Source organism: Brassica napus, chromosome A1, assembly GCF_020379485.1.
Source record: "Brassica napus cultivar Da-Ae chromosome A1, Da-Ae, whole genome shotgun sequence".
Taxonomy (NCBI): Eukaryota; Viridiplantae; Streptophyta; class Magnoliopsida; order Brassicales; family Brassicaceae; genus Brassica; species Brassica napus.
In genome coordinates this window covers 5,341,547-5,352,447 of record NC_063434.1, presented here as the reverse complement: position 1 = coordinate 5,352,447, position 10,901 = coordinate 5,341,547, and the positions used below count along the sequence as shown (strand labels likewise).

Below are 10,901 nucleotides of genomic sequence, written 5' to 3'. Positions count from 1 at the left end.
CACTCCAATCTCACATTCATCGATTTATCCGAAAAATCCACCCACTTTGATTACTCAACTCTCAAACTTTGAAGCTCTAAAATTGTCCTCAGAGACGATCTCCCATGAGATACCCAACAACACCAGCTATCTAATCTCGCTAAAGAACCTATTTCTGAGATGTCATTCAAGGTCGTAACAAACACTCAACTGCTATATGTGTACGATACGTTAAAAGAGAAAAAATACGTGTGGTCTTTTTATTGAACAAATTATATAATTGATGAGTACCAATGACTGACAAAAAAAAAAGAACAAAAAAAAGATGAGTACCAATGACATATATTTTGTAATTTTCCTAAACGAAGATCTATTAAAATTGGGAGTTGAAGAGAACTGTAATGGTGCCAAATCAGTCCAAATGACAAATTTGAGAATAAGATAATAAAGTTATTGTATAAAAACTAGGGGTGTTCAATAGATTTCAAGTCCCGAACTAACAATAGATTTAGTACATGGAAGGAGAAATCAGATTTGGAGTCTTTAGCTTTCGGCGGATGTTTATGCATTTTGATTCCTGCAGAGTTAAAATGTTAAAAGTTTTTACTAATGGAAGAGAGGCATTTTCTTGGTCTTAAATTACTAATTGGTGTACTGTCCTTATGTATAGCAGTTTGTTTTTTTTTTAAAAATCTTTTATGGTTTTATCTTTAACGTTCAGTTGATGGTAGGAGTCAATACATAAGAGATTAAAGATTATTTAATAAAGTAAAGTAAACAATAAATCAATTTTTAAAAGTTTTCTTGATAGAATCCAGCTTGGTTTTTATAAAGTAAAGTAAACAATAACATAAACAGAGATTGGAGTTACACGACTACAAATACAAAATAAACCAGAAGTAAGAGATCATTGTAATAAATTATCAATAACGGAAATAAACTAACACTAAATAACATCAACTAATTTTGGTTCTTTCTACTATCGTTCACTTTATTTTTTTTCAAGTGAGATAGTGAAATTTTCATCAAAATCTAAAAGTCACAAATATAAAACTGAAAAAGAAAACATAACTTTTTTTTTCCTGTCAATACCTAACTTCTTAATTGAAAACTTAGAATATAAAATAAAATTAAAAACTAAAAAAAAGAAGTAAAAGTTATTTATTGGTTCGACTAATGATTCAACCAGTATCGGATTCCGGGTTTTACCGGATTTTTGCGGGTTTTTAAATATTGGGTTTTTCACAAAACTCACACTATATTTTTTTTAGGTCACCGGATTTACTGGTTCAACCGTGGGTTTGGGTCGGATTGCAAAACATTGGTTTCATCTTTTCCGTCTATACTCCCTGTTCATAATTAGAATTTCACCCGTTATTCTTGGCATATGTTAACCGAGACGATGAATAGAATAAGATAGATACGTAACCATCATCTATTTTAAACAACACAGAAATTTTGTTTTACAGTTTCTAATTAACCGCTTTGTTCGAAGCAACAACCCTCATGTGACAATATAATCTATGTTTATACAATATTTGATTAAAATACTATTTTACTTTGATTAAATATTATGATAAAATTATTTAAAATACAATAAGTTTGACCTGTGCGTGGCACGAGAGAAACACAAGCACAAGAGTAACACTAGCATGTGAACAAGCTGTAGATATATTACTTTTTTTTTCCTTTCTTCTACAAGTTGACATCGATTACTTAAAAAAATAGAAATAAATGAGATGCCACACCAGTAAATATAGATAGGAGAGACCTCATTTGCAACCATCTGTCACTTTTTAACTAAATTCCTAACATATCTCAAGTGAGTCCGTACTGTGTTTTCGCCGTGATAACGCCTCTCGCCCTCCTTCATTACACAATGGACGTCAACAGCCGCCCATTTTCGTGGACGAATCATCAGGTGTTCGTCAGTTTCCGTGGAGAGGAGCTCCGGAGTGGTTTCGTCAGCCATCTTGTGGAAGCTCTCCAGAGACATGGGATCAACGTTTTCATAGACAAACTCGAGACCATTGGGCAAGATCTCTCCAACCTCTTCGCGAGGATTGAGGAGTCAACCATCGCTTTGGTGATATTCTCCAGAAGGTACACCGAGTCAAGATGGTGCTTAGACGAAGATCAAGGAACGTGCAGACCAAGGCTTGCTCAAGGTTGGTTCCTTAATTTGTTTCTCTCTCAAGTAGTAGAGATCGCCTCCAAGAATACATTTACTGATTTCTTTTTATTACAGGTTATTCCCATCTTTTTCAAAGTGGAACCAGTCACCGTGAAACAACTCCGTGGAGCATTCGGGGACAAGTTCAGGGATCGAGAGTGGGAGTATCGGTGTGACAAACCCAGAACCAATAGATGGAAGGAGGCGTTAGCATCTGTTTTAAGCAAAATTGGCTTGACCTTTGACAGGAAAAGGTAAGCTAAAAAATCTATGGTCTGTATTGTATTTTATCATGAGGTCTAAATGATATCTGACTATTATGTGTTTTTTTCTTTTAATTTGCAGTAACGAAAGTATGTTTGTCAGGATAATCGTTAACGAGGTCGAGAAAATGCTACAACCACAAGTGAAGTTTGCGGCCATTCCACTTTCAGGAGGAGGCCAGGGGGGTATGAACATACTAGCATTGGGTCAAGATCAGATGGATATATCAAGAGACAGACAGTGCTCTTGTGCAAGAGAACTCTTACATTGCTAACTAGATTGTAGTTGTTTCCAATGCTTACATGGATATCGAATATCACAACAGCCTTCTAAGGGCTCAGCTCATTGCGCTAAGGGAGAAGCTGCACTCACTACACTCTATCACAACCAACACTGGCCTCTGCTGATTTTCTTACCTGTAACATTTAATTTAAATCTCATCTGAATGGGCATTGCCTCGTCTTTGGTTGAATCTCAATTTCTGAAAAAAATAAAAATAAAATTGAGCGACTCTCCTCCACAACAAAGTTGCATCAATTTACTACTGTGTACTAACCCCATTTCCAGCCAGAATAATTTGAATTACCATGATTTGTTCACAACATAAACATAATATTTCATGAAATTTGATACTAGAGAAATAAACATGTGAACATAAAGAATACAATACGATCATTGAAGCTCCTATGAGTGGAAATTGCTTCTCACTAAGCTGGTCAATCATTGAGAAAGAGTATTTAAGTCGAGAAGAAGAGTCTTCAGGAATCAACCAAGAAAATCTCAATATTTACCACCAAAAGCTAGAACCGAAAATTCAGCCACTGAACCACAAGAAATACCACAAACATCATATAAAGGGAGTAAAGGATCAAGAAGAGTAGATGTCTCTAATCGATTCACAGAGAATCAAGACAAGGGTTGTAATATAAGAGAAGACCCAGAAACAGAAAAACAGAGTGACAATAACAAAATTCAGAAAGGAGACGAAAGAATAGAAAAAGTACCATACCAGTGAAGATGGTTGAAGAGATGACAATGATTTTACACAAAACTCGTCTGAGAAGATACTGCATTAGAAAAGAAAATTATTGGAGACTTGCTATGGATGAGGAGATCAAACTGATAAAAGATCACATTGGATATCTCACAAAAGAATCACAAAGATGGTTCAACAAAAACAAGTTATGGAAGAGAATTTGGCATTCTAATGCCAGACACTTTGCAGAAAAGAAGAATTTGAGTAAAAAAACAAGAAAGAAGTACAGTCTGAGAATCCAAAGGAGATGTTTGTATGAAGAGGGAGATTAAACAGTAAAGCCTACCATGGAGTTATATAGATGTCGTGAAAGGAACTTTCAAACCAAACGAAAATCTAGGAATCCCAGAGTACAAGCTTAGAGGAAGTGTTGGAATATACTTTAAGAAGAAGATTATGAATCTAGGGGTTGAAATGAAGAATGCTGCAACCTGCATCAAGTCAAAAGTAAGAAGAAAGAACAAAAGAATCATTATTCATTACCCACTTGCTTTGGATAAAAAGGAAATCATATTATAGAATAAGAATAGAAATAATCAAATTAACTTTTGCTTAACTTTTCTTTTAAATAGAAAATTTCCAGTTGTTTGATAAGAAGCTTAAACTATATATATGTATCTCAGACATGAGAACTGATATATATATAGATCAATAAAGAGGTTTTCTAGAAATTCTTATTTCAAGTTTATTTCTCCTTTGCTATTCTGAGTTCAACTTAAGATTCTTGGTTTTTCTACATCACAAATTCTAACACAAAGTACTTTGTAGCTAGGATGAATCTGTTGCTCAAAAAAAAAAAGCTAGGATGAATCTCTTAACTATCTTAGGCAATTATTTAGCAAAAAAAAACTATTTTAGGAAATTTCCTAGAAATCCAACGTGCACGAAGCATCCTTAGGAAAATGAAATATGTAGAATAGATATCTTAGGCAATTTCCTACAAATCTAAAACTGTGATCTTATTAAAAGTAACATAAACTAATCAAATACGTACTATATTCATCCTCAAGAGGATAAGTGAATCTCTTCCTCTATTTCAACAACCTTCAGATCCTTAAAGTCCTTCAGGCTAAAAAAGGCTTAAGGCTATTGCTCACTTGAAGTACTTTTAGACAAACCATGTTAGAAAGTGACGTGTGTAATCAGGCCCGTCCTTCCCTTAAGGCAGATGAAGCATTGGCTTCAGGCCACAAATATAAAAATGAAATATAGGCTACATTAACCAAAATATAGGTCACACTAACCAAAATTGTAGGTTGCTTAAATGGTTTAGGAAGATAAGTTGGATTTTCTTGTGCCTAGTTCGAGCAATAGCAAAACCATTTCATACGCTTTTGTTATTAACAATTTTATTTATAAGGGCCACATATCTTGACAGGCTTTAAGCCTCGTAAAGTTTTGGGATGGCACTGTGTGTAATTCCTCAATGACTGTACGGCCTGTACCGCTTAAATAGAGATACTGGAGATTCTCAACTCGGTTTCGGATCTCAGGAAAGCTCTTGAGCGCTTTGCAGCCAGAAAGATTGAGCTGTCGAAGAGACTCCATGTTGTAGATCTTTACTAGAAAATTCTGAAGCAATTTGCAGTTCCCTAAGTCCAGCATTACTAGTTTTGAGAGGGACTCGATAGATGAAGGCATTACGCTTATGCTAGTTTCTCTTAAAACTGTTCAAAATGGGAACTAGTCTCTTCCAGTTCCAGCGCCATGAACTGATGCCACTGAACCCTCTTCACATATTTAGCCTATCTACTTATCTTAATAGCTATTATTGAACCGGTCATATATTTGGCAATAGCTTAGTTTGATTTAAAAAAAAATCCAATTTAAATTAATCGAAGTAACCAAAAGTTTAGGTTGGAATATAGAAAATATACTTAATCAAAAATACTATAACATTTGGGTTTAGCTATTTAATGATTATTATTAGGACGATTCTCTCGAATGAATCTAAAATAATTGTTTTTACCCAAAAAATTCATAAAAAAATGAACAAAAAAGATTTCATTAAAACCCAACAAATTTTCTTTTTATAAAAATACAATCAAACTAAAGTTAACTAAAATAAATAGAAAAATAAAAAAAAAACAACATCGTTACCAACTTTAATAGGAACTTTAGTCTTAGGTTTTTAGTATATTGTACTTTGTTAGTATGTATAATTCAAATAATAACAAAAATATATTGGTTACTCGGTTCAGTTTAATTCAGTTGGTTTGGATTGGAAAAATGTTAAAGCAAACTATTTGATAAATAGATTTTGGTTTGGTTTAGTTTAGTTTGGATCGGTTTTGGTTCAGTTGGTTTGATTGGTTCGGCTTTTCGCCCACCCTTAAAGCATGATTATCGGTGGTGGAAGGAGGATTGTTACCGCGTGGACCCCATTACCTTTTTGTAAAAACCGTACTTTAATGTCGCCAAATAAGAAACGTTTTACAGAAGTTTGTTGTAATGTTTGCGGATTCCACAGAAATATGACGCTCGCGATTGATTCATTTTTAATTTTTTTTTTCAAATAACAGAAAGAAAAAAAAATTTAAGAATCCAAAAACGTTTTACCGATAATCATGCTCTTACTAGATATATTATATTCTAGCACTTTCTGCTGGGAAGTGCGGTGCCCGCCGAAGTTAAAGCACTTTTTATGGCAACTCGTTTCAGGTTGTATAGCGGTAATGAAAAATCTGCGGGGGAGAGGAATACAAGGGGAAATTTGTTGTGCTCGATGCAGAGACCCAGAGGAATCAATTAATCATGTGTTTTTTGAATGTTTTCCAGCACGTCAAGTGTGGGCACTATCTAAAATATCATCGAATCCGAATTTTTTTCCAACTTGTTCGTTTTTTGGTAACATGGATCATCTCTTTTGGCGAGTTACTCCAAAGATGAATGATCACCAATTTGCATGGATATTATGGTATATATGGAAAGGTCGGAACAATAAAGTGTTTAGTAATCTGGATATTGATCTAAGGGAAACACTTAGATTAGCAGAACTGGAATCGACACTTTGGGCTGAAGCACAGATTATCACTGATCAACGAAGGGAGAGGCAAGTACAGACCCGACCTGCATTAGAAATTACAGGACGATGGTGTTTTATAGATAGTTCGTGGAAAGAGAATGAACTATTTTCTAGACAAGGATGGTATAGTACCTTACCAGGTTTTGATGGTTTATTAGGAGCAATAAATGTAAAGGCGTGTCTATCACCTCTTCACTCGGAGGTGGAAGCGTTGATTTGGGCAATGGAATGTATGAAGAACCTAAGACAGTTTCAGGTTACGTTTGAAGCTTCCTCAACTCAGACATCATTCATATTCCTCGAACGGAGAACCAAAGGGCGAATAGCTTGGCACGTAGTGCTAGGAAACAACCGTCTTTTGTCGTTCATATGATGCGGAGTTGCCAATTTGGTTTAGAGAGTCAATATGAGTCTGTGAATGTCTTGCTGTCAAAAAAAAAAAAAAAAACTAATATATTATATTCATCAATTTGCGGTTTGAATTTGTTACTGCTGAGAGAGAAAGAAGCAACTAGAAACATGAGCACTTGCTCATCAACTCCACTGCCGATTCTGACATTCACAGAGAAAGCCAAATCTCTCTCAGAGATCCAACAAGCCCACGCCTTTATGCTCAAAACCGGCCTCTCCCGCGACACCTTCTCCGCGAGCAAACTCATCTCCTTCGCCGTCGCGAACCCAGAACCCAAAACCGTCTCTTACGCTCACTCCATCCTCAACCGCATCGATACCCCCAACGCCTTCACCCACAACTCCCTCATCAGAGCCTACGCTAACAGCCCCACCCCCGAGATGGCTCTCACCGCGTTTCGCGAGATGCTCCTCGGCGGTCCAGTGGCTCCGGATAAGTACAGCTTCACGTTCGCGTTGAAAGCGTGCGCTGCGTTTCGCGGGGTTGAGGAAGGAAGGCAGCTCCACGGTCTTTTCTTGAAGTCTGGTTTGGATTCGGATGTGTTTGTTGAGAATACGCTTGTTAATGTCTACGCGAGAAGCGGGTGGTTTGAGGTTGCGCGTAAGGTGCTCGATGAAATGCCTGAGAGAGACGTTGTTTCGTGGAACTCGTTGTTGAGTGCTTTTGTGGAGAAGGGTTTGGTGGAGGAAGCGAGGGGGTTGTTTGATGAGATGGAGGAGAGGAATGTTGAGTCTTGGAACTTTATGGTTTCGTGTTATGCTGCTGCAGGGTTGGTTGAGGAGGCGAGAGGGGTTTTTGATGAGATGCCTGTGAAGGATTTGGTTTCTTGGAACGCGATGGTGAGTGGTTATGCGAGTGCTGGTTGTTACGGAGAAGCGTTGGAGGTTTTTAATGAGATGCTTAAGAGTTGTGCCGAGGAGCCTGATGGTTTTACTTTGGTTAGTGTGTTGTCCGCGTGTGCTAATCTTGGGTCTTTGAGTCAAGGTGAATGGGTGCGTGTTTATATTGACAAGCATGGGGTTGAGATCGATGGGTTTTTAGCAACGGCTCTTGTGGATATGTATTCGAAGTGCGGGAGGATTGATAAGGCTATTGAAGTGTTTAGAGGTGCTTCGAAGAAAGATGTGAGTACATGGAACTCGATGATCACGGGTTTGAGCGTCCATGGGCTTGGGAACGATGCTTTGGAGATCTTCTCAGAGATGGTTTACGAAGGTTTTAAACCGAACGGTATCACTTTTATCGCTGTTCTGTCTGCATGCAATCATGTGGGTTTGTTAGACCAAGCTCGCAAACTCTTTGAAACGATGAGTAGTGTGTACGGGGTTGAGCCGAGTATTGAACACTATGGTTGTATGGTGGATTTGCTTGGTCGGTTGGGGAGATTTGAGGAAGCTGAAGAGCTTGTGAACAAGGTTCCACCAGATGAGGCTTCGGTTCTATTGGAATCTCTTCTTGGTGCTTGTAAAAGGTTTGGTCGAACGGAACAAGCGGAGAGTCTGGCGAATCGGTTACTGGAATTGAATCCAGGGGAGACTTCTGGTTATGTTCAGATGTCAAACTTGTATGCTTCTGATGGAAGATGGGATGAGGTTACGGAGGTGAGAAGAAAGATGAGAGCCGAAAGAGTAAACAAGAAGCCTGGATGTAGCATGATAGAAGTCGATGGTGTTGTCCATGAGTTCTTAGCTGGTGAAGGACTAATAAACGATTAAAACTCGGTAATGTCCAAAAACTAATCTGTTAATTTCATAGTCTTGCTTATAAATTTTTATTTAGGGAAATTGCATCTTAGAAACCTAAACTACTAACAAATCAGAATGGTTAATCATGCACTTATCATTATATTATAACTATTCTAAATTTGACTAATGAAAATTTAAATCGTGATGCACTTGCTGAAACACATTGATGATCATGTCATGATATTCATCGCTATTGAGTCTGAGGTAACAAACCAGAAGCCCTTTGAGATCTTCAGGGTGGTTGATGCCATTCTCCATGATCATCTCAATCATTGAATCTCTAAAATCCCTCTGAGGATCGCTCGAGCATTTCACTAATGCAAAGCTTTCGTTCTCCATTCCTCCATCTGCTTCTTCCTTCACAAGCTCGTGTTCTTGTTCCCGTGCTCTAAGTTTAGCCTTCTTCAAGTCTTCAATAGCTTTAACTCTGCATTTTTCAGATGCTCTTGGTGAAAAAACTCTAACCTTGTTGCTTTCTTTTGTTCCTAATCTGTTAAGCTCCCTTCTTAGGTACAGAGATTTCCTCTGTTGGTCAGCCTTCAACTTCGTTTCTCGTAGTTTTATATCCTTGGGCTTTTGCCACTGATGAGCCGGTTTTGATTCGGTATGACCAAGAATCACAGAATCGTTTCTGCTGTAACTCCCTGTACCTATCCTTCTCGCTGGATTTTTGGCCTTGATCTCTGCGTCTTGTTCTGATCTCTTTGGCTTTTGTTCGAGAAGCCTTTGGTCACGTCTCTCACATCTCTGCTTCTCTCTGTTCACCTGAATTCTTACAGTTCCTTTGTCTCTATCCATTGCCTCTACTTTCAGAAAGCCACACGTCTCTCTTTGGCAATCTCTTACTTTCTTCCGCACACTGCTCATTATCTCTTCGAACTTGTCGGTTGACTCCATATTAGCTGACCTTGTTGCAGCGTTCTCCTTTTCTACTGATACTCGCTGTAACGTTTTGCTAGATTTTTCATCATCTTGCTTCTTCTCTTTTGCAGGTTTCAAGTCAGAAGAACCACTCAACTTTGAAAACCAAGAAACAGGATGAGCACGAGACAACCCATAAGAAGAAGAAGAAGAAACAGGTCTCTTTCTTCCCCATCTCATCATCATTCCAGACAATCCAAGAATTTGAAAAAGTTTTTGAGCTTTCTTTTTCTACCGGGGGTTTCTTAGGATAGACTATAAAACAATATGATACAAATGTAAGGGGTATATATCTAGAGATTACTGTTGTAATATGGTTAGGTCGTTGTGTTTAATAGGCAGATGGAATACGTTGTCTTAATGAGTTAATGGGTAAAAGCTAGTTGCAGTTTGAATTAAAAAAAAAAGAGAACCAAAGAATCCTGTGACCACTTTTGGCCTAAGAAAAGTTTTTGTTTTATTAGTTCTGTTATCTCTGGGTATGTATTGGAATTTATACCGAAGTAGGGGACCAGCTTTATCAATCAAAAACCAAACTTCATTGATGACAAATACTTAGGCTCTCTCTTCATTCTAAGTAACGTGACAGACCCAAGAACCACAAGAATCATCATATCTTTTAGTTTGTAGTAGCTGTCTTAACACTGAGGTCTTGGCTCATAGAATCTATTGCCCTTTGCAATGGTTACATTCACATGACTATAACAATATGATTGATATCGGTCCCGGTCCTAGACCGAGAGAGATTTTAATCATGAAGAGGGTAAAGTTGATGGATTCAGGGTTATCTGAAAGGTAGAGATTTTGTGAAGTTAATGTGGTCCTGATTTTAAGAGAACAGCTAAAATCTTTCCATATGGATATATCACCTACCTTGAGGTATGGTTTGTGTCATCCACCACCTACGTGTTCATAATTTGTATTTGATTCTTCTATATATGGGGATAGAGGTGTTATTTACATAAGTTTCATGTCGCTCTTATATTGTAAAGACTTGGCATTGAAGCATTAGCAAATTTGCCAATTTCAGGCTCTTCTACGTTCCCATCTGAAAAGAAATATAAAAGAATAATACCCATGTATTTTCCTCACCGCAGGCCTGGACATTTTATCCGGACCCGAAGATCCGACCCGAAACCGACCCGAAAAAACCCGGTTCGGATAGGAACCGACCCGATTAAATTACCCTATCGGGTCTTGTTACAGAGGACCCGCGGATCTTAGACCCGACCCGGCCCAAATCCGAAACCCGATGGGTACCCGAATTAATAATGTAAATTAAATAAAATGCATCAAAGGAGAATCGAAGACGGGTTATTTGTCTAGAGAACATGGGGTCAACCACT

General features: G+C 37.7%; 2 protein-coding genes and 2 long non-coding RNA genes across 5 annotated transcripts; 2 read left to right on the top strand and 2 right to left on the bottom strand.

Annotated features, from left to right (window-relative positions):
* Nucleotides 1-1,070: 1,070 nt before the first annotated feature.
* LOC106373294 lies at nucleotides 1,071-2,928 on the top strand. The gene is made up of 3 exons (XR_002653826.2): nucleotides 1,071-2,147; nucleotides 2,228-2,406; nucleotides 2,498-2,928. It is a non-coding gene; the product is annotated as an uncharacterized LOC106373294 (long non-coding RNA).
* On the bottom strand, nucleotides 2,661-5,996 carry LOC111200113. Of its 2 annotated transcripts, XR_007340331.1 has the most exons (4): nucleotides 4,447-5,996; nucleotides 3,739-3,883; nucleotides 3,426-3,483; nucleotides 2,661-2,897 (listed from the first exon to the last, which is right to left on the bottom strand). It is a non-coding gene; the product is annotated as an uncharacterized LOC111200113 (long non-coding RNA). The 2 variants fall into 2 exon arrangements; XR_002653825.2 differs by lacking the exon at nucleotides 4,447-5,996 and having other exon boundaries at nucleotides 3,739-4,425.
* A 957-nt stretch (nucleotides 5,997-6,953) lies between these two features.
* LOC106357829 (pentatricopeptide repeat-containing protein At4g18840-like) lies at nucleotides 6,954-10,015 on the top strand. Its single transcript, XM_013797534.3, has 2 exons — nucleotides 6,954-8,610; nucleotides 9,627-10,015. The coding sequence occupies exon 1, from the start codon at nucleotides 6,997-6,999 to the stop codon at nucleotides 8,602-8,604; it is 1,608 nt and encodes a 535-aa protein (XP_013652988.2). The 5' UTR covers nucleotides 6,954-6,996; the 3' UTR covers nucleotides 8,605-8,610; nucleotides 9,627-10,015.
* Nucleotides 8,617-9,741, bottom strand: LOC106430476 (transcription repressor OFP5-like). Its single transcript, XM_013871301.3, has one exon. It carries the CDS (start codon nucleotides 9,739-9,741, stop codon nucleotides 8,758-8,760), a length of 984 nt encoding a protein of 327 aa, XP_013726755.1. The 3' UTR covers nucleotides 8,617-8,757.
* Nucleotides 10,016-10,901: the final 886 nt, after the last annotated feature.

Bases quoted from the DNA above. Each gene is read 5' to 3' on its own strand.
- LOC106430476 (XM_013871301.3), bottom strand. From the start codon at position 9,741: ATGATGATGAGATGGGGAAGAAAGAGACCTGTTTCTTCTTCTTCTTCT.
- LOC106357829 (XM_013797534.3), top strand. From the start codon at position 6,997: ATGAGCACTTGCTCATCAACTCCACTGCCGATTCTGACATTCACAGAG.